At 41.2% G+C, this 24160-nt stretch overlaps 1 protein-coding gene across 1 annotated transcript in view; it reads right to left on the bottom strand.

Moving 5' to 3' along the window:
* Positions 1-24160, bottom strand: part of CSMD1 (CUB and Sushi multiple domains 1) — a 1688220-nt gene that overhangs the window by 210504 nt on the left and 1453556 nt on the right. Inside the window, exons 33-36 of the mRNA XM_070364228.1 lie at positions 21811-22014; positions 20840-20964; positions 19852-19948; positions 9572-9676 (exon numbers count right to left, since the gene is read on the bottom strand). Coding sequence (XP_070220329.1) covers positions 9572-9676; positions 19852-19948; positions 20840-20964; positions 21811-22014 — 531 coding nt within the window. The remainder of the gene's footprint in view (positions 1-9571; positions 9677-19851; positions 19949-20839; positions 20965-21810; positions 22015-24160) is intronic.

Raw genomic sequence — 24160 nt, 5'->3', positions numbered from 1 at the left:
TTACTGTGGAATCGGACAGGAGCCATGAAATTAAGAGATGCTTGTTCCTTGGAAGGAAAGTTATGAGAAACCTACACAGCACATTAAAAAGCAGAGGCATCACTTTGCTGATAACAGTCCATGTAGTCAAAGCTGTAGTTTTTCCAGTAATCGTGTATAGATCTGAAAGTTGGACCTTCTTTATAGAAGGCTGAGTGCTGAAGAACTGATGCTTTAGAATTGTGGTTCTGAGCAGAAGACTCTTGAGAGATCCTTGGACTGCAAGGGGATCAAACCAGTCAATCTTAAAGGAAATCAATCCTGAATAGTCATTGGAAGGAGTGATGCTGAAGCCAAAGCTCCAACAGTTCAGCCACCTTATGCAAAGAGCTGACTCATTGGAAAAGATTCTGATGTTGGGAAAGATTGAGGGCAGGAGGAGAAGGGCATGACAGAGGATAAGATAGTTATATAGCCTTGCTGTTCAGTGGACCTGAGTTTGAGCAAACTCTAGGAAATAGTCAAGGACAAGGAAGCCTGGCATTCTGCAGTCTATGGGGTTGTGAAGAGTCAGACATGGCTTAGAGACTGAACAACAATAACAATTTGAAAGCAAACTCCTTTTTGTGTAGGCAACTCTCCGAGTCACGGTCTGAACAAGTAGCAGCAGAATTTGTCCAATGATTGATGATTCTCTCAACAGCAACCAGAGACTAGCTGATAAATAGAGTTAATGATGAGACCCACCTCTGAAATCAGTGTGGGGACAGTAGGTGGTGGTCAGCAGAGCTTAAGATTAAGCTTCAGTTCTGTACACTCTACCCTTTCCTTCCCAAATCTGTTAATGCCTGAAATTCCAAAGACATATCCAGGGACAACTGGAAAACTGAATTTCAATCCCTTTATTTTAGAAGACATCCAACTAAACACCCCAGGGATTAAGTAATTAAATCACATCTTTCACTTAAATGTGATACTTGGTAAAATGCCAAAATATCACTGTTAGTAGGAAAGTTTTAATCAGTTACCAGATTTTTGTGTGTATTATTTTCAACCTCAAATAAAGTTAGGATTCTCCTGTCACCCAACAAAGGTCTGTTACTATTGAATGCCTAAAATAGTCCTGTAAGAGAGACCTCATGTTACCAGAAGGGGCTCTGGAGCTGTCTGGAGTGTTAGATAGAAGTCAGGATATGCAAGACTTTAAACTCGCCCATGGTTCCTGGTGCAAGGACCATGGCAGGAGATAAAGAAGACATGAATTGTCAATTGGTGCTAATGATATAAATTTTAACAGGAGGCAGGAGTTGAGAGGGTCTCCGAATATATGGATCAACAAATGATTAACATACAGTTAAATACAAAAATGGGCTCAAACTGACATGATTAAGAAGATCAACTTATTACATGACTGAACGGCATGGCTTACTGGACACCCACTCTGGTGGAAGTACAGAGCTGTCATATCTGGGTGCACAGAATGAAATACTCATAGATGCACCCTGGGACATATGAGGTGCCATCCTGTGCAATGTGTCATTGGACTGTGAAGTTTATTTACACTCACCATTCAAGTTGAGAAACTTTATTAGTATTTTTAACATAGTACTTACAAGTGCCGTTAATATATGTATTATTATAATCGGCTAAACCCCAAAACAAAATTTTTCATGTTTAAATAAATTTTTAAAATGTATTTTTAAAATATAAATTTATTTTAATTGGAGGTTAATTAATGTGAAAAAAAATCTCCATTTGACTCTACCTTGTTAAGGATAAGCATGCATTTCAAACAAAGAAGGAGTCATTATTCTTACTTTTCCCTGAGTTTTTATTTTTTTCATAATAACAACAAATCACTAATTCCTTTTTTCCAAATAAATGTGCTACTACAATACTACTGTCTCTTTTTCTCTATCACATGAGGCTGTCATGGCCACAGCTTAGATGTTCCAGAGTCTGACCCATCTGTATATTGTCCTGAATCAAAGGGCCAGAGTCTGAGACATGGGAGATTAGCTTCCACATCGGAATACATCCTCTGTTGGGCTACTGTTTAAAGAATAGCTAACTTTTCGGCTCTGTAGAACATTTGAAATTCACACTTCACAGTAGCTTCTCTATTTCATTTGCCTTCCAGGGGTCAAATATCATATCTCATAGACTCCAAAAATATTTTGTTAACTCCAATGGGTTTCCCAATAGTGAACATGAGAGGAAGAAGGTCTTTTGAGAAAGCTAGTACATAAAGAAAAGAAATTATTATGAAAATACTTCATAAATAGAATTATTTTGGTGCTGTTTAGACTCAGCGCCACATATTAGCACTAAAGAGGCTTGAATAATTGCAGTGGCCCTCATTGGAGGTCAAATACAGTCATTGGGTTTATGGCATTAACTTGGCATAGGTGCCACTAGATGAAGTCTTATATGGTTCCCTGTGGACCCAGAAATTATCTTCCAACTTAGCAAGATAGAGTGGTGAGTAAGCTCAGTCACAGTAGTGGGTCTAATTTAATAACCAAGGTGTTAGTAATGTGAAGTATGATCATTCAACAAGCATTGCCATCTGCACGAATCAGGATAAACAGTTTCTAATTCAAGCAATCTTTCAATGGAAAGTAATTCTCAACTAGATAAATTTATTCTAATAATATATTTATAATGTAAATATATTAAATTTAATTCTATATCATTTATCTGTAAATATCTCTGTACTTTGTCACAGCTATGAAGAAACCTATCTTACTAACTTAAAGTTATGTGTATTACATGCTTAGTTTATGAGACTGTAGCAGTGTGTGTGTCTTTATGTGCCATTCGGTTCAGTTCAGTTCAGTTGCCCAGTCATGTCCGACTCTTTGCGACCCCATGGACCACAGCACGCCAGGCCTCCTGTCCATCACCAACTCCCAGAGTTTACCCAAACTCTTGTCCACTGAGTCGGTGATGCCATCCAACCATCTCATCCTCTGTCATCTCCTTCTCCTCCTGCCTTCAATCTTTCCCAGCATCAGGGTCTTTGCAAATGAGTCAGCTCTTCGCATCAGGTAGCCAAAGTATTGGAGTTTCAGCTTCAACATCAGTCCTTCCAATGAACACCCAGGACTGATCTCCTTTAGGATGAACTGGTTAGATCTTCTTGCAGTCCAAGAGACTCTCAAGGGTCTTCTCCAACACAACAGTTCAAAAGCATCAATTCCTCGGTGCTCAGCTTTCTTTACAGTCCAACTCTCACATCTATACGTGACTACTGGAAAAACCATAGCCTTAACTATGTGCCATTAGGAGGTATTTTTTGGTTTTTGTTGTTAAACAAGAAAGGATAAAGAATGTGCATTAGATAGACAGATTATATTTATAGATAGATGATTTTGTTTAAATCTGGTCATTCTAGAAAAACTTCTTCATGGTCAATCTAAATAAATAATTTGAGTACTCATCTATTTCCTGGTGGCTCAGACGGTAAAGCATCTGCCTACAATGAGGGAGACCCGAGTTCGATCCTTGGGTTGGGAAGATCCCTGGAGAACGAAATGGCAACCCACTCCAGTATTCTTGTCTGGAAAAATCCCATGGATGGAGAGGCCTGGTTGGCTACTGTCCATGGGGTCGCCAAGATTTGGACACGACTGAGCGACTTCACTATCTATCTATCTATCCTTGAAGCAGAGCAATTTTAACACCCACAAAAGACTTCCGTTTCTACCTTGGATATAGAAATATGTAAAATAAAGTCTCAAGTCCACTTTAACAGTGAGAAAATTTAAACTACAAAATCATAGCCATTGTTGAACTCATCGGGGAGCTGAGGTTTCAAGTACCTAGGTAACATCAGTTCCCAAGGATTAGTGCCTCCAAGGGGAGGCAGGGCACATGAACTGTCACTGTGATGGATCACAGGAGAGAAAGGACCGACTTCCAGAGGCAAGGATAGATTAGCTATCATCTTAGCAATGGCCAGTGCCCAGCATGGGTCTCCAGCTGCTCAGGGTCCCAGACAGAGGGAGGGTCTGCCCTTCTGTCCTTGTATCTCTGCCAAGTAATTAAGAGAAACACTGGGGGCCTGGTAGAGCCTAGAATCAGCCTCTCCCTTACCAACCCTCACCACCACCAAATATCATTGTTTCTGTGGACAGGGGCATGGAATCCCATGCATTTCCCCACATTTTCCTCTTTCAGAAAAGAAAGTTCAACCACTTTCAGTAGCAAAAACCTGTTGTCTCCAGGGCACAAGAAGAGAGTACTGCAGCTTGGAGAAAGTTATATAGAGAAAGTCTACATCTGGGGTGTAGTAGGAGAATCTGTGGGCTTAAGATCCTCTATTAGTACCAAGACCACGGTCTTCTGACACTAGGGGACAGTCAGGAAATTCTCTTCAAATACAAGCGATAGGTAGAAGCTTACAACCTCAGGAGGGTGGGCAAGATTGCTGAGAACACCCCATCCCACCATGCATAGACTCTCAGGGTCTGACTTCGGCTGGGAGAGAACTACCTTGATACCAGTGTAAGCTTAACACGGAGTAACAAGCAGCAGCATCTACTACTGGGGAGATACAGAAGTCTGGAAAGATACCATCTCTTTGGGAAAGGCATTTAGGGAAGACTGATAGCTAAAGTTGGAGTAATGACTGAGAAAAAACCTCCAACTAGGACTTGGCAGTTGCAGCTCACCACTGAGGGATCTGATGCTCTGAAAGTAACCATAGCAACAACAGAACTCAAACCCACGGCAACTCCTGATTCGACAGGCTAACATAAGTGGTGCCCATTCCTAGCACAAATATTAATAGCATCACTGATTCAATGGACATGTGTTTGAGCAGACTTAAGGAGATAGTCAACAACAGAGGAGTCTGTCGTGCTGCAACCCATGGAATCACAGAGTCAGACACGACTTAGCAACTGAACAACAATAAAGTGGTGCGCATCTACTCATGGTGCCCATCTTTAATAAAGTATTCAAGAAAAAAAAACACTTTGTCTAGAGATAAAGTGGTCAGACTTTGCACAGTCATATAGTGGTATATTGGGCAGATACATCAAATACAAAAATGTGTTAAAATGCCTAGTGGACAAGATAGCATTCAGGAAGAGATGGAGAAATTATGGCAGAGAGACTAAGTATAAGAAAGTGGCAAGTGGAAATTCAAGGGGGAAAACACAATATCTGAGATGAATTATTTCAGTGGACTCATTAGCAGACTTAACATAGCCAAGGAAAGACTCAGAGAATCAAAGGTTAATAGCAACTACAAAAACTGGAACACATACATAGAGTGTGAATAAAACAGAATTGCAACCAAGAATTGTGATACAATATCAACATGTCCAATAGACATGCAATGGAGTTGCCCAAAAAAAACAGGAAAGGAGAATGGGGGAAAGAAACATTTGTAATGATAATGGTCAAGACTTTTTTCATAAATATTATAATGGAAGACATTAAACCTTAGATCCAAGAATGTAAGGGTCACTGAACAGGATGAATATCACGTGTGCATGCACATGTGCGTGTGCACACACACACCTAGACACACCACAGTCTATCTGATGAAAATAAAAGATAAAGAGAAATTTGTAAAGGAAGCCAGAAAACAGGGACAAACACATAGCCAGAAGAATCAAAGCTTACTTCTCATCACAAACTAAGCAACGAGAAGACCATGAAGTGGCGTATCTTACGTGTGCGTGTGCATCACGTGCTAAGTTGCGTCTGCCTCTTTGTGACCCTGTGGACTGTAGCCCCCCAGGCTCCTCTGTCCATGGGATTCTCCCAGCAAGAATACCGGAGTGGGTTGCTGTTTTCTCCTTCAAGGGCTCTTCCTGATGCAGGGATTGAACCTTTGTCTCCTGTACTGGTAGGCAGATTCTTTACCACTTAGCCACCAGAGGAGCCCTACTTTTTAACATACTGAAAAATGACTTCTGACCCAGATTTCCAAACCCAGCCAAAATATCTTTCAAAAAATGAAGGTAAAATGAAAAACAATAGCTGGGAAAATTCATTGTCAGCAGACCTGCCCTATAAGAAGAATTGAAGGAAGTTCTTTAAACAGAAAAAAATTAAATGAAAACTTGGATTCACCCCAAGAAAGAGCTTCATAGATGCTAAAAATAAGGTAAATATAAAACATTTATTTTCTTATTTTATTCACTATGAAAGATAAATATTTAAAGCAAAAAGTAGAAAAATATTTGTAGGTTTTATAATATGCAACTTAAAAACTTGTACTTCTAATTTCTTCTATCCATCCTTCATGTTATTGTTATTTTACATTTTATTTTTGCAAAAACAACAATAACATGAGGGATGGATAGAAGAAATTAGAAGTACAAGTTTATAAGTTTCACTAGACACAAAGTGAAATAATATTATTTGAAGGTAAGATGGGTTATATTAAAGAATATATTTTAAACTTGTCTAGAGAGACCCTTAACGTTTTTAAGACTTTTCTCTAATAAGACCATAGTGGAGATAAATTGGAACTTAAATAAAAGATTCAATTAAACAAAATGCTATCAGAAAAAGAGGGAAAACATCAATAAAATACAAATAGTATCAATAGCAACACTCCATCAGGGTTTGGGTGTTTAATCTTATTTGTCCTCTTCCCACCAAATTTCAAATAAAAGTGTTTGCTTTTTGTTTGAAAAATTCCTGTCAGTGTTCATTTGGAATTATGGACTGTTATGATTAACAGGGGGTTTCTCTGTTGGCTCAGTGGTAAAGAATCTGCCTGCACTGCAGGAGCTGCAGGAGACTTGGGTTCAATCTGTGGGTTGGGAAGATCCCCTAGAGAAGGAAATGGCAACCTGCTCCATGATTCTTGCCTGGAGAATCCCATGGATAGAAGAGCCTGGAGGGCAAAGGTTCATAGGGTTTCAAAGAGTCGACATGACTAAAGTGACGTGCACACAAGCACCTAATTAACAGTATCTGGCCTTCATTTCATGTGAGAAACTCACACTTCTCAGATGGAAGCAGAAGTGGACTAGCTGTAACAGCTCAGGTTTCAGGATCAGACCACCTGCATCTCCAAGATTGAGTCCCAAGCCCCTTTCTCTTCCACACACCATTCAGCTACTAGCGGCAGGCGGTGTCTCCCTTAGTACAGAAGGGCGGTCTGTGTGCTCTTCCTGATTGGACGGTTGTGATTCTTGGGCAGGTGCTCATTTGCGATGAAACACATCTGTGTCTACATGTGTTCCTTCTGTAAGTCGTTAGCAGTCCGACTCTGACCTGAGCGGGCTGAACGCATGAGGGGCTCTGTTTCTTCTCCTTAAAGGCCTAGTGTTAGTCGCTCAGTCATGACTGACTCCTTAAGATCCCATGGGCTGTTGCCCACCAGGCTCCTCTGTCCATAGGATTTCCCAGGCAAGAATACTGGGGTGAGTAGCCATTCCCTTCTCCATGGGATCTTCCTAACCCAGGTCTCCTGCATTGCAGGCAGATTCTTTACCATCTAAGCCACAGAGAAGACCTTTTAAAACCTAAGCATACCTCATGGAGTTGTTTTGAGGAGAATTGAATAAATAGCTGTAACACGTTTATGGCAGGACCAGGAACAGAGCTTGTTGCTGCTTTTACTCTTATTTCATGGGTATATATTTTAGTGAAAAATCTGAATTGAAAGATGTGCAGACTGGAAATACACAATTTAAGGTAGATGTAAAAATCTGTTAATGGATATATATGGCTAAGTCCCTTTGCTGTCCACCTGAAACTATCACAGCATTGTTAATCAGCTATATACTCCAGTACAAAATTTAAAAAAAAATTAAAAAGAAAGGGCCAGAGAGCAAAAAAAAAATGTTAGAAGGTTATGAATATTATACAATTTTTGACAACTTACTTCAACAATCCTTATGTTGTTTGATATTCACCTTAATAAGAGTAATTCTACAAACACTTTGTATAATCCAAATTTTACACTGACACATAGAACAGAGAAATGACTGCCTTGAAACACACAGAAGATAATGGCATGATCCTCAGAATACTATTAGTGTCCAAAAACAATGACTCAGTAAAGAAACTCAACAAAAGAAAACATAGCATTCTGTGTGGCCAAGTAAAAAAATAAGTAGATTAAGTAATGAAACAAGGCCTTAGATCCTTGAACAAGATTAATTTCAGTGAGCAATACATTCATCTTTCTTTTAATAAATTTAATTGAGAATGAGATGAAATGCAGGTGATTACTATTAATATATTGTTGGAGCTGAGGTATGTGTGAGTCATGGATAATATTTCATGGTAATTGTAGACTAATTATTTCAGTAGCTCCTCTTTCTATAAGGAGTGAATGAAGAGTCAGAAGCCACAAGATCACTTTGAGAGGAAGAGATGGGCACATTGATCAAATCTAACGCTGCTAAAAATATTAGTGAATTTACTGACACTATCATAAATAAGGTTTATAGTTTCCTATCTACAGATGTTCACCATATGTATCAAAGTAGTGATTTTTCCAGACATATTCTACATAAATAACATCCACAGTATCATTTTATGCTGTCACTAATGCAGTCCCATTCAAATAAATTGGAATAAACTTGCATACAAATGCCGGTAATAAGTAAGGAAATTCAACCAGAATGCAAAACAGCCCTGTGGTTTGTGTCTGGTTCAGAATATTTATCATCAGCTGGAAATCTGGCCATTCAAATACATGCACGCATTTACATCCCAGCAAACTGTTTATCTCAATTCAAAGGATCACTTATTAAAGCTTATCCATGTATTTGCTTATTTGCAACTGCTTATTAAACGAGATGAATATCAACATTAAGCATTTTTAGTGCTTGAAAACACGTCCTAAAATAAACTTCACTCTCATTGGAAATTCTGATTTCGCTTTTACAAGGTTTACCTGCATAATCAAACGTCAAAGTGGATTTGTGAATCTGACCTTTGTCATCCCATTTATCAGACTATTAACTCAGTCTCACATCCATTTTTTAAAAGGTTAACATCTCCTTTGCGTTACCTTCTTCCAATTAAAATGAATAATACACAAATGTAGGCACTGAAGGGGCTGCTCTGTGCCGGTCCCATTCTAACAGCCTCTGAGACTAGAAATAGAAAGAGCTTATGACCATAATCTATTTGGAAATTATGACTTCTACATTTTTGGATCCTTATCTGAGTATTTTCTACCACTCACAAGAAAAACTAGCAATATTACCAATGGGTATTTTGAACTTTTTCTCTTTTTAACACAAACAGCCTGAAAGCAAAGCCAATGTTTTATCGAATTATTCCAGATCCTAACTTCTTCATTTCCCTATAAATTTTTCTTTCACAATATAATTATGTTATACAATATAATATAATAAGATACAGTTCAAATAACGATATATTATTATAGTATTATGATATAATTATGTAACAAAATATTATATTAATATTTATGTAATAACAATATAGTTCATAGAGATTGGTTTTGTAACACTCAACTACATGGAACTTCTAAACATAACTTTAGAACAAAATTTCTGTGTAATAAGGGCAGGGATCCATTTCCCCTTTAAGAAAATCACTCAGTGTCACAGGGAAAGCCAGATGCAGAGACAGGGGAGCTTACTTTTGTACTCCAGGTGGAAGCCAGCAGCGGCCACACTGATGTCTGACTGGAAGTGCAGGTAGAGCTGGTTGGATGTGCTATTGAGCAGCGCTGGCACCGTGGTACCTGCGGGAAGGGACGCAGGCTGGGCTTTAATATCAGGCATGCATTCACTTCTCCCATTAGAAAATCATAAGAATATCACACTAAGTGCTGTAAGTCAGAGAAGGATATATATGCTATCACTTACATGTGCAATCTAAAGCAGAATACAAATGGGTCTAATTACAAAATAGAAACACACTCACAGATACAGAGAATACATTCAAGTTTCCCAAAGTAGAAAGGGAGGCAGGGAGGGATAAATTCAGAGTTTGAGATTAGCAGATACACATTCATGTATAAAATAGACAAACAACAATGATAAACTGTTTAGCACAGGGAACTATATGCAGTAACTTATAGTAACCTGTGATAGAAAATAATCTGGAAAAATACACAGTATTCAAGAGAATCACTTTGCTGTACACTGAAGCAAACATCATACTGTAAGTCAATTATATTTCCACAAAAAAGAAAACACTGAGGACATTTGTTTCGGTGTACAGATCCCCTTAGCTTGTCTGATCGTCACATATTTAATCCAAGTATTGGCTTTGATCATTACAGTTTGAGCTACTCTCTTTTTCCAGGCATGGTAAGAAGTTCCTTTTCTTTTTTTTCACTTTGAGATGGTTTTATTCCTTGCCTCCTATACAATATTATGGACCTCTGTCCACTGCTCTTCAGGCACTCTGTTTACAAGATCCAATCCTTTGAATCTGTTCATCATCTCCACCGCATAACATAGAGGATTGATTTATCCTGTACCTAACTGGCTGAGTGGTTTTCCCCACTTTCTTTAGTTTAAGACTGAATTTAGATATGAGGACAGATGATCTGAGCCACAGTCAGCTCCAGGTCTTGTTTTTGCTGACTGTATACAGCTTCTCCATTTTCAGTTACAAAGAATGTAATCAATCTGATTTCAGAATTGACCATTTGGTGATGTCTATGTGTAAAGCCATCTCCTGTGTTGTTGAAAAAGGGTGTTTGCTATGACCAGTGTACTCTTTTGGCAGAATTCTGGTAGCCTTTGCCCTGCTTTATTTTGTACCCTAAAGTCAAAAATGCCTGTTACTCCAGGTATCTCTTGACTTCCTACTTTTGCATTCTAATCCCCTATGATGATTGGAAAATAATTTTTTGGTATTAGTTTTAGGAGGTTTTCTAAGTCTTCATAGAACTGATCAATTTCAGCATCAGTGGTTGGGGCATAGACTTGGATTACTGTGATGTTGAATGGTTTGCCTTGGAAATGAACCGAGATCATTCTGTTATTTTTAAGTCTGTACCCAAGTATAGCATTTTGCACTCTTGTTGATTATGAGGGCTATTCATTTCTTCTATGGGATTCTTGCCCACAGTAGTAGATAAAATGTCATCTGAATTAAATCCACCCATTCTCATCCGTTTTAGTTCACTGATTCCTAAGATGTCCATTTTACTCTTGCCATCTCCTGCTTGACCATGTCCAGTTTACCTTGATTCATGGACCTAACATTCCAGGTTCCTATGCAAAACTGTTGTTTACAGCATCAGATTTTGCTTTCATCACCAGACAGATCCACAGCTGAGCACCGTTTTGCTTTGGCCCGGCCGCTTCGTTCTTTCTGGAGCTGTTAGCGGTTGTCCTCTGCTCTTCTCCAGTAGCACGTTGGGCACCTTCTGACCTGGGGGCTCATCTTTCGGTGTCATATCTTTTTGCCTTTTTATACAGTTCATAGGGTTCTCACAGCTAACATACTGGAGTGGTTTGCCATTCCCTCCTCCAGAGGTCTGTCATATTGTACAGGAGGCAGTGGATAAAACCATCCACCAAAAAAGAAATGCAAGAAGGCAAAGTGCTTGTCTGAGGAGGCTTTACAAATAGCGGAGGAAAGAAGAGAAGTGAAAGCAAAGGAGAAAGGGAAAGGTATACCCAACTAAATGCAGAGTTCCAGAGAATAACAAGGAGAGACAAGGGGGCCTTCTCCAATGAACAATGCAAAAAAAAGAGGAAAACAACAGAAAGGGGAAGACTAGAGATCTCTTCAAGAAAATTAGAAATCTCAAAGGAACATTTCATCCAAAGAGGGGCACAGTAAAGGACAGAAATGGTAAAGACCTAATAGAAGCAGAAGAGATCAAGAAAAGGTAGAAAGAATACACAGAAAAATTGTACAACAGTGATTTTAATGACCCAGATAACCATGATGGTGTTGTCTCTCACTCAGAGCCAGACATTCTGGAGTGTGAAGTGTGGGCCTTAGGAAGAACTGTTGCCAATAAAGCTAGTGGAGGTGGTGGAATTTCAGCACATCTATTTAAAATCCTAAAAGATGAATTGTAAAAGTGTTGCACTTAATATGTTAGGAAATTTGGAAGACCCAGCAGTGGCCACAGGACTGGAAAAGGTCAATCCTCATCCCAATTCCCAATAAGGGCAGTACTAAAGAATGTTCAAACCACCAGACAATTGCACTCATCTCCTATGTTAGTAAGGTTATGCTAAAAATCCTCCAAGCTAGTCTTCAGCATTATGTGAACTGAGAACTTCCACGTTTCAGTGGGTTTAGAAAAGGTAGAAGAACCAGAGATCAAATTGCCAACATTCGCTGTATCCCAGAGAAAGCAAGGGAATTCCAGAAAAACATCTACCTCTGTTTCATTGACTATGCTAAAGCCTTTGACTGTGTGGATCATAACAAACTGTGGAAAACTCTTGGAGAGATAGAAATACCAGGATATTTTATCTGTCTCCTGAGAAACCTGTATGCAGGTCAAAAGCAATAGAACTGGACATGGAAAATGGACTGGTTCAAAACTGGGAAAGGAGTGCATCAAGGCTGTGTATTGTCACCTAGCTTATTTAACTTATATGCAGAGTAAATCATGTGAAATGCCAGACTACAGACTAGATGAGGTGCAAGCTGGAATCAAGATTGCAGGGAGAAATATAAAAAACCTCAGAGAGTAGATGATACCACTCTAATGGCAGAAGATGAAGAGGAACTAAATAGCCTCTTGGTGAGGGTGAAGGAGGAAAGTGAAAAGGCTGGCTTAAAACTCAATATTAAAAAGCAAAACAAAACAAAACAAAAAAACAACCTAAGATCATGGCATCTAGTCCCATCACTTCATGGCAAATAGACGGGCAAAAGGTGGAATCAATGGCAAATTTCCTCTTCTTGGACTCTAAAATCACAGCAGATGGTGACTCCAGCCATGAAATTAGAAGATGACTCCTTCTTGGCAGGAAACTATGACAAACCTAAACAAGTGTGTTAAATAGCAAAGACAGCACTTGGTGACAAACGTCCATGTAGTCAAGGCTATGGTCTTTCCAGGAGTCATGTACAGATGAGAGAGCTGGACATAAAGAAGGAAGCCTGATGCTTTCGAACTGTGATGTTGAAGGCTCTTGAGAGTTCCTTGAACTGCAAGGAGATCCAACTAGTCCATCCTAAAGGAAAACAAGCCTGAATATTCATTGGAAAGACTGATGCTGAAGCTGAAGCTGCAATACTTTGGCCACCTGATACAAAGAGCTGACTCACTGGAAAAGATCCTGATGCTGGAAAAGATTGAAGGCAGGAGGAGAAGGGAACAAGAGAAGATGAGATGGTTGAATGGCATCACTGACTCAATGGACATGAATTTGAGCAAAGTCCAGGAGATGGTGAAGGATAGGGAAGCCTGGAGCGTTGCACTCCATGAGGTCACAAACAGACATGACTGAGCAACTGAAGGACAACAAGAAGCTCCATATTTCATCTGCCCTCCTCAGACAGATGCAGCATGTCTTCATCGTATCAGTGAAAACACATATATTCTTATGCTTTACCATGCATTTGACTATTCACATTGTTTTTTTTTTTTTTTATCAATGTAACCATCTGCCTTTTTTTTTTCTGACTTGCCATGAACAAAGAAGGGTAAAGCCTCAACATGCAAGTCATATGGAAGTTGGGGAAACAGTTAGACTATAGATTTGATGTAATGTTATTCAGAAGAGGTTGCTTTTGATCATATATTCTCTTCTTTATCCCTGTGTGATTCATACTGAATAATGTTCCCTCTGAAATCTGCAAATGATTTCAATGAAACATATAAGGAAAGGAAAATGCAGGTTTATTTTATATAATGCTTCCTTTAATTAAAATGTTCTAGCTTGCATTGTAGCAACTGACAAGTAGGGAAATTTAGAGATGCTAAGGACAAGGGTGAAAACAGAGCCATGGTGCTGCAAGGTCCTGAGGAAAAGGAAATGTCCTTCAGCCAGACATTTAGAATGCATTACCAGAATGCATTATACTATGGGAAAGCAATAAGCTAGCCTAAGCCCCTTGTTACCCAAGGGGTACATGCTTGATATTCTACTGTATCCAAGTCATTTCCTGAATAAATACACATTTCCTATGTGTGAAGGAGCCATCTCTCAGGTAAAACTCCTCCCCATGGTGCAGGCAAATTCATGGATGATTATGATGCTAATGTATAAATATTATACATTATAGACATACATAGTATAAATACTATTTTAAATAACAAAATAAGGAAATAAGCTGGTGATTATCCAAGACAGATGAACAATGTTGCAAGGGCAAGATCCTGGTTGCCCTTCACTTTCTACTCAAACAATTCTACGACCCTCAAACAGCTGTAAGCAAACCAATGACTCCAGGTAAGAACTGCATCCTGAGGACGTCTCATTAACTTTGGATTAACATGTAGTCTTTCAGAAACTCTTTGGGTTTATAAAAGTTCACCCTCAGTTTGACAATATGCTGGGACTAGTAATGTGTATACTGGCTGGGTCTTTGGATAATCAGTATACAAAGTATTACCTGACTGTTTTGGAAGAAGAACAGGCATAAATGGAGGACAAAAGAAAATACCAGGTACACTCTCTAATGATTGTGTGTGTGTCTTTGGAAGACGAATTTCCCACTTGAGATCTGGGGCCAGTGCCTCAAACCATTTTCCCTGAATATCCAGGTGGGGTTGTCTGTGGGAGGCGGAGTCGTTTCAGACCTGAACTGTGAGTATACAATTCACTATGAGACAATGTAAGTGTTTGCTGAATGATAAACAGAAAATGACTGCAGATTTAACCCCTTTGTTACTCAAACTTGGTTTGATGGATAAAGATAGATAGACAGAGAGGCAGACTTTTAAGAAACTGAGTCACGGAGAGGGAAAACATAAGCCTATCCCTATGGTCAGCAGACACATTTAAAGAGGTCATTCTTTGAAACTAATTAATAGTTAACACTGCAGATGGGGGAAACCTGCAAGGTGAGGTGACCTTGCCTGTTTCAGAAAGTCTTCTGTCTGAGCATCACCTTTTCCCCATCTAGGCTGTACCAGAAGCAGCATGCTGTCTGCTCAGCAGCGAACAGGGCACACCCGGGCACGTGGGGATGGACTTGTGAGGAGGAGGAAAGGGGGCCTGAAGGTCAGGGTGCTGCCTGCACCTGCTTGCTGGGCCAGCTCGACCCACCCCCCACATCGAGACAAGAAGGAAACACCAAATAGAAACTCCAGTTTTAATCCACTTTCGTTCAAATTGTGTGATGCTTGCTGTCCTCTCATTCACCTTTTATTTCTGTATATTTTGGGTGATGCCTACAGAAAGTACAAAGCTAATGTAATGTTATTACAATGATCTAACTCATCCAAAAAGTAAGTTCTTGTTACAGCATTTGTATAACTTTCTGCCTGGTTTTGCCTATGATTTCAGATAATCAGTGTATTTAACCGCCTCCAGCCCCCAGCCAAGTTGTTTCCACATGTGCGTTCTCAACACACACTTCTGACTTTTTGTCTTTCCTGACTGTGTTGCAGCGCAATCGGAAAAGTCACTTCCACTGCTGACTGTGACATAAACCAGTCCTGTTACTGAAAGCACTTGAAGATGTTCCAATTCTGTGAAACCAAAATAATAGTCCAGTTCTTATGTGTGAGTCATGCATGCACTGTGTGTATGAAAGGGCTTAGTGGCTCATCACCGTCCCTCTAAACATTACTATTAATTGCAGCAACTATATTGATGAATGACGGTCCTGTCTGTACTTCCGTACTTCTACATATAATCATTTGTTTTCCTAAACAGATGCTGGGTTTCGGCGCCCCGGGCGCATAAGCGATGCGCACCTGCTGTGGCCAATGCCCACCCCTTGCAGCGGCATCCGCCTGGGACTCTGCTCAGAATGGGCGCACAGAAGAAGCGTATTCCCCCGGTTCAAAATGCAGCTCAGGGATTTTTGAAAAACTGTTGCCACAGGCGGAATACCTTTGATGGCACTGCTTCACTGACCTAGATAGAACCGCACGTGCGGGAAGCTGAGCGACTGTGCTCCAGGTTCGGCAGACGCTGCTCCAGCCACTGCTATTTACTCTCCCTTAATCCTGCTTGTCAGCGACAGATTGGTATGACTTTTGCTCTATCGTGTCCATTTATAATTTATCAACTGTCTACTTCCAAAAATGATTTCAAATAGCTTACAATATAAGTCCTACATACACATGGCTATCCAGACAGAAAATCAAAACCCTGAATTTATTCAAGAAGTCAGTCAATCATTTTTCTGGAAATGTGTACCTCTAGCAACTACTCATTCTTCTTTGCTTATAGTCAACAGCTAACTTTTAAAAATGGGTTCAGATTCTCCTTTTTAATTATTTTGAAATTATCACAGGAACAAAAAAGTGTAAACATGTATTACGTTTTGAAATATATTCAGACTTGATGGCTGATGTGTCATTTCTTCCATATAAAGTTTATAAAATACTCCTTTTGAAATATTTTAAGTAGCGTTTAACTTAAAATTGCAAATATGGTACAAAAAACTCCCATATACCCACTGTCTTGCCATATATTACAGAATAATGATATCTAGCTCTCTCCACATACAGATATAAGTGTGAAGTGATCTCTATCTACAATACAGGTATGTGTAGAGTTATTTCATTCTAAACCCTTTGGCTTCCCTGGTAAGTTCAGTCGGTAAAGAATACACCTGCAATGCAGAAGACCACCTGCAGTGCAGGATACCGGGCTTGCTCCCTGGGTCTGGAAAACCTTCTGGAGAAGGGAATGACAACCCAATCTCAAGGAGAGAGGAGCCTGGCAGGCTACAGTCCATTGCGTCGCAAAGAGTCAGATACAACTGAGCAACTAAATCCTTTGAGAGCAAGTTGCAGACATTGTGACATATTTTTAATAAAAATTTAGTGTGCATTTCTTAAAACAAAGGTGTTTATAAAAAAAAAAAAAACACACTAACATAGAGGCAGCAGGACCATATATCCCACAGAAATCACTGGAATTTCGACAATCTGCCAATAACAGCTTTTCCATCTATGATTGTGTCCATCTATGATTGTGTCCCTTTAGTTTTGTGAGGGTTTTTTTTTTGGTTTGTAAAAATTTCTTAGTCTTCCTTTCCCTTTCAGGAACTCAATACTTTTGAAAGATATGAGTTACTTTTTGTGTGCAGAATATTTTTCAAAATCAATTTTTATTTTAGAAAATTAGAATTTAAAATTTTTACAAATTATAGTATATAAAACTTAATAAAATTGCTCATGTGTAATATTTTTCTTTAAAGTTTTATAAGTTAATCAAATGCACACTACAAAGGATTTTTGTCATTGTTTACATAGGAGATTCTCATGCTTTTAGTATTATACATTAATATATATTAATGAATATGTATTAATATATTATTTATATATTTAAGCTGAGACTACACTCAGACATAAGTTCAGGAAATGAGATTGCAAAAGATTGGGAGTAGTTAAAAACCAAAACACACAGGGGTGGTGTGCAGTAACAAGTCATGTCTTTGCCCTGCCGTAAGTCTTGGTGCAGGCAAACTTGAAAATGAGTTCTCCAAAAAAAGATGAACACATTTTGAAAAAAAAAAATGCTTTTTTTTAAAGCAACATAACCTCAAAGAGAATGTTTGATGTTCTTCATGACTAGATTCAGGTGGTGATACATTTTTGGCAAAAATATCAAAATATGATGCTGTATTCTCCCCTGTTGTTCAGTCGCTAAGTCAGGTTCTACTCTCTGCGACCCCATGAACTACAGCACACCAGGTTCCCTGTCCTTCACTGTCTCCTGGAGTTTGCTCAAATTCATATCCATTGAGTTACTCATCTTCTGCTGTCCTATGTTTCTGCCTTTTCACACTAGGATTCTCCAGTTCATAGGATTCTCCAGGCAAGAATACTGGAGTGGGTTGCCATCTCCTTCTCTAGTGGACCACATTTTGCCAGAAATCTTCACTGTGACTGGTTCACCGTGGGTGGCCCAGCACAGCATGGCTCACAGCTTCTTTGAGTTACTCGAGCCCCTTTGCCACAACAAGGCTGTGATTCATGCAAAGGGTATTCTCCTGAGGCCACTCTGTTTGCCCGCTCTCAGAGGTGTGAGGGATTTGACTCAGAGGCTTCCGGACTCTACTTCAAGGCATTTCCTCCCAAACTCAGCTTTAGTGACATCATGCTGGCTACTTGAAATCAGCTCTGGTGGAGAAGGGCTTACTAGCTTCCCAGGTTGTGCTAGTGATAAAGAACCTGCCTCTAATGCAGGAGACGTAAGAGATGCAGTTTCGATCCCTGGGTCTGGAAGATTCCCTGGATGAGGACATGGCAACCCACTCCAGTATTCTTGCCTAGGAAATGCCATGGACAGACTGAAGCGACTCAGTGTGCATGCACTGGAGGATTTATACCATGGCAACCGCAATTCTAAGTCAAATATAACCTTTCTGTTCTTCTGTTTGCTTATTTTGAAAGCAGGCTTATCAGTATACCAGTGCATACCTCGTCCCGCTACTGGAAATCTTGACATGACTGCCTTAGGAAGGTGGTGTCTGCCAGGCTTCTCACTGTGAATGACTTTGTTCCTCCTTTGCAGCGAGTGCATGAGAACCAGGTGAGGAGGTGCATGGAGACTGTGGCTGTCTGTCCTCATCAACCTCATATGCTACCTTCAGCCTCCACTGAGCTCCCCACGTGGCTCGTGTATGTCCTAATAGCCACCAGCGGCAGCTCTAATTCCATCTCCTTCCGATTTGTTAGTTTAGATTTATTATAGTTTGGGAAGGCTTTCTCTCCCACTTCTTACACTCATGCATGTGTCTACGCATATCAGCGTGGATCCACATATTTCTATTATGTACAAAGTGGCTCATCATGCATATTTTCTCTCCCAGAGCTTCAGAGTCAGTGGCTCTCCAAAAAGCACTAGTGCCTTTAAGGGAGAATGGTACTTCAAGTGATTTCAGAAACACACAATTGGGTTCTAGGTGGGCAACTCCTTGCTGAGGGGTTATTGTTTTACACCTCACAGGATACAGAGGTGGGAAATATGTACACACACACACACACACATTTCTATGTCTATAGCTGTACAGTTGTACATAGGGCTTCCCAAGTGGCTCAGGGGTAAAAAACTTGCCTGCGAATACAGGAGATGTGGGTTCGATCCCTGGATTGGGAAGATCCCCTGGAGAAGGAAATGGCCACCCAGTCCAGAATTCTTGCCTGGGAAATTCCATGGACAGAGGAGCCTTGCAGGCTACAGTCCATGGGGTTGCAAAGACTTGGACATGACTTAGTGACTGGACAGGCATGCACAGCTATACATGTGAAGACCATGAGTTCACACCAGTGTCTCTAGTTCAAATCCATCACAACCAGCTCCACGCCAGCTTTCTCATCCCTATGTATCTAACTCCCCGCCCAGTCATGAGAAACCCTGTCCCCATCCTCCATATGTTTACTTCGGTTCTCAGTTTCCACGTCTGCCCCCGACCTTCCATCTGGACCCCAACCGCCTTGCTCCCTGACCTCAGTGCTTGGTCCCCAACTCCATCAAACACTTCTAACAAGTGCAAGAGAAAAGGAAGTCAGCCAACCCAATGTTCATTGTCCAAGCCACCCCCACACAAAACTGACTTCAGTGAAGACACCCTGTTGCATCCACAGGGTAATAACCCATGTTCTCCCAGCGCGGGGCCCACCACCCCTCAGCCTGCTGCTTGCAGGGGATGGTGCTCCCCTTCCAAGCCTCCCAACACTAGAGAAACTTGTTAGCACAGAGAAGAGTCTCCCAGGGAGAGGTCGGCACTGAGTGTTCTCCTGCAGTCCGTCATGGCGTGATGACTTGGATTCACAGAAACTCGGGGACGGGGTCACCTCACCTGAAAAGCTCCCCAGCCTCGGCGCGCTCGCGTCACCACCGTCATAAATCTCCAGAGAGTCCCAGTTCTGCTCCGTGGCAAAGCTGATCACTTGAATCTACCAAAGAAGCCAATATTTGTCCTTCACTTAATAAAATCAGAAGAAAACAGAATGGAAACATATATGTAGTGTATATGTAAAATAGATAGCCAATGGGAATTTGCTGTATGACTCAGGGAGCTCAAGCTATCTAGAAGAGTGGGGTGGGTGGAAGGTGGGAGGGAGCTTCAAGAGGAAGGGGACGCATGTATACCAATAGCAGATTCATGTTGATCTGTGCCAGAAGCCAGCACAATATTGTAAATCAATTATCCTTCAATTAAAAATAAATAAATTTAAAAAATTATGGACTCTGTTGGAGAGGGAGAGGGTGGGAAGATTTGAGAGAAGGGCATTGAAACATGTAAAATATCAAGTGTGAAATGAGTCGCCAGTCCAGGTTCCATGCACGATACTGGATGCTTGGGGCTGGTGCACTGGGACGACCCAGAGGGATGGTATGGGGAGGGAGGAGGGAGGAGGGTTCAGGATGGGGAACACATGTATACCTGTGGCGGATTCATTTTGATATTTGGCAAAACTAATACAATTTTGTAAAGTTTAAAAATAAAATAAAATAAAAAAAAAATAGACTAGTCCAATGGGGTTTTCATGACATTAAAAATATACATGTGAGAGAAAGGCAAAACCAAAGAAGATGAACCATCGAAATGACATCCACAAAACTTCCACAATGGCACTTTTGATAGATTTTATTCTAAAAGTCTATCACCTTAATCTCAAATGTAGACACATGATTAGAAACACTTGGTAGCAATGGTTAGAGAAGAGAAACAGGTTACAGTTTGTATATTTAGAGTAACCAATACAAAAAGAGGGAAACAAAGAAGGGAAAAGCCTGTGGGCAGAGCTCTGTTTCTTAGGAGTCTCTGGGCTTTGCGAACATACCTGGATTCCTGACCCTTCTGTAACGATGATCTTCCATATGCAGTTTAAGTTGTTGCCATAAGGTTCAGGGAAGCCGGGGGATAAAATGGTACCTCTCCGCTGAGTGAAATTGCCACTGCACGGGACTGAAAGCCAAACCCACACTTAGTGTAAATAAAGTACAGTGAAGAACACTAATTGTACTCAGTGCCCCTTCGCTGTGTGATCAGCTATTAAGAGATATTACATGGACTATGATACTTGAAAAGGCATTTGTAGCCAAAGTCAGACTTAGTCTGTTTTCTTTTAAATGATCAATACCATAGATGATCATCTGCTCTGCTGCTAAGTCTCAGACATTGTACCCAACAACAGCATCTCTGAAGTGAACTCTGTTTAGAGTAATTGCTCTACTACAAGTTAAGAAGCTCTGTGGAGTTTTCTCTTCCATATACAGACAGGCAGCTCCAACGGATACTAATGGGATTTGTGAGCAAATCCAGAGAGAAGAGATGCTTAAAAGGCACAGATGAATTCAAGTGCTAATCATGATTGCCCTGGAGGTCCTTACACAAAATGAAGCAAATAAACTATCACCAACAATGTCTTTGTTATTTGGGATGTATTAACCTACTATTTTTCAGATCTTCATCAGCACCAATTTATTAAAAGGGCATTACACAAGTCATGTAACAAATCAACGTTATAATGATTTTTCCCCCAAACGAAATTATGTTGAATACCCATGGCTTGTGATGGCATACTTAATAAGTATCAAAAAGGAAAACACATTTCATACTTGTTAATCTGATGACTTGCTTCATGAAACACAGTAATTTTTAGGATTTGGCTGCTACTCAATTATTTCTGATAAAATAATTTGCCCTTTAAACAGATCTGGAGCAAGAGTCCGCTTACGTGGACCAGAGTCCTTAGTGAACTGGGACTGCGGACCCCGTGCAGGTGATCACACCGTGGGGACACACACTTACCCACGCAGCTGGGGATCGTGTCATTCCACTGAGCCAGAGCGTTGGGCACAGACTGGCAGCGGATGGCCGTGGAGCCCTGGAGCAGGTAGCCCGGGCTACACTCGAAGCGGACGATGGACCCTGCGGAGAACTCCGAGCCGATTCTCCTCCCGTACCTAGGCTCGGGGACAGAGCTGCACTGCGTGTCACTGGTCCTCGGGACAGCTAGAGGCAAGCACACAGCACAAGCATCTGTGTCTGCAGCACAAAGCCACGATAGCTCCTTGGAAACAGATCTAAGATGAATCCAGGGAGAGTTTCTGCTGATGTGGAAATTAATAATGTCTTTTGCAGACTCTATGAGGAATGGCTCAGGGAGCACTGCCACATCTACATGCCTCCTCAAGTCAACCCTGAGGACCACCTCAGATTCCCATCACAGATGGGGAGAACATGGCCCATGGAGAACTGGCGCTTTATGAGGACAGAGTGATATTCAGGCACTGAATTTAACTAAGTACCCAGATTATTGTGCCGGTGATAATGAGATGACTAAGAACTTGCGCTCATCCTTAAGGACCTCAGACTCTAGTGAGAAGAGCTGCTATATAAAGGATTACTTATAATGTGACCATGGTGATTAAAAAGCAAAATTAAAAACAGAACTACCATATGATCCAGCAATTCTACTTCTGTGTGTTTGTCTGAAGGAAATGAAATCCCTCCCCTGGAAAGGCATCTGCACCCCCATGTGCGTCAGGGTATTATTCGCCATAGCCAACTTACGGAAACAACCTCCATGCCCACCAATGAATAAGCAATGTCGTATATACATATGATAGAATACTATTCAGCTGTCTAAAAAGGAAGGAAGTTGAGCTACTTGCAACAACATGGACGGACCCACAGGACATGGAAGTGGAACAAGTCTGTCATAGAAGGACAAATACTGCATAGTTCCACAGATAGGAAGCAATTAAGAGACAAACTTAGAGAAGCAGAGAGCAGATGGTGGTTGCCAGGAGATGGGGGGAGGGGTGCGGGGAAGGCAGAGCTACCATCCAACGGCAGACATTCAAGACGCCCAAGTTCTAAAGATCAGATCAGCTGACAAAGCTGTGCCAACAGTTAACAATGCTGTATTGCCTGAGTGCTAAGTTGTGTCTGACTCTTTGCTACCCCATGGACCACAGCCCACCAGGTTCCTCTGTCCTTGGGATTCTCCAGGCAAGAATACTGGAGTGGGTTTCCATGCCCTCCTCCAGGGGTCTTGCCAACCCAGAGATCAAACCCGCATCTCTCACGCCTCCTGCATTGACAGGCAGGTTCTTCACCACTGTGGCTCCTGGGAAGCCCCGAGGTGCCGAATCATGCACTGTAAATTTTACAAAATGCTAACTGCTCATTTTAAACAATGATTGAAAGGACAGCATGAGAGGGTAAATCTCATGTTACCATAATAAAATTAAGAAAAAAATATACCATAAGAAAACATATAATTATGGGATTCATCCTGTCAGGAAAGACTTGAGAGGGAATAGAGGGGAACAGGAGTGGCTGAGGGCACAGCCAACCTTCTCCTTCCTAGGGTCTTCCCACTGGACCAGCAATTCTCCAGGGTGGGAGGAAGGGAACAGGGAGCCATCTGGGGCTGGAGGGGGCACTGACCCTTTCCCAGTGTCTAATATTACAACTGTATGTTTGGAAATGAAAAGAACAGATTACACAGCAAAGAGCAAAGCTTGGCAGTACACTCCAGCTGGCTGGACGTCACTTGCTGAAGGAGTGGGAAACATGAGGACTAGTCCTGACTCTGACACCTGGCTGCTGGCTTCCTGAGAGCTGGTTCCCTCTGTGGACCACACACAGTCTCGGAGGCCACTGCATATTCGTGATCACAGGCAATCCCGGGAGCACTGTGCGAGCCGCAAAAAGACTCCAAATCCCCCGCCCCAGATTCACAGGACTGCCACCTCTACTGATCCCAGTCAGCCCTGCTCCGTCCCTCCCACATCCACGAACGGATGAAGATGCCCACCACCACAGAGGGCCCTGACAGCGCTGAGCCCACGGCAGCACCTTCAGCTCCACCGCACAGGCCTGCCTCCTGCAGCCACCCCCCAGCTCTCTGCTTGTCCCCATGTTCTCCAGTGTATGGATCTCATGGTCTTTGACCCTGGGCACAGTAGGGAGCCTCCTTCCAGTGAGGCATCCACCCAGGCTGTAGATCAGAATTCACTGATATGCAGGGAGTGATCACTATAAGCGATTTTCCTGTTTACAAAAGGAGGCACGAGATCAAGTTTGAAAAACACTTCAGGGGCAAAGGGGTGGGTCACCCCAAACCGACACTCTGAGAAATAGATCCACC

The sequence above is a fragment of the Bos mutus genome, chromosome 27, assembly GCF_027580195.1.
Source record: "Bos mutus isolate GX-2022 chromosome 27, NWIPB_WYAK_1.1, whole genome shotgun sequence".
Lineage (NCBI taxonomy): Eukaryota > Metazoa > Chordata > Mammalia > Artiodactyla > Bovidae > Bos > Bos mutus.
Note: the sequence above shows the minus strand (reverse complement) of the source record. Positions and strands in the feature narration are given on the sequence as shown.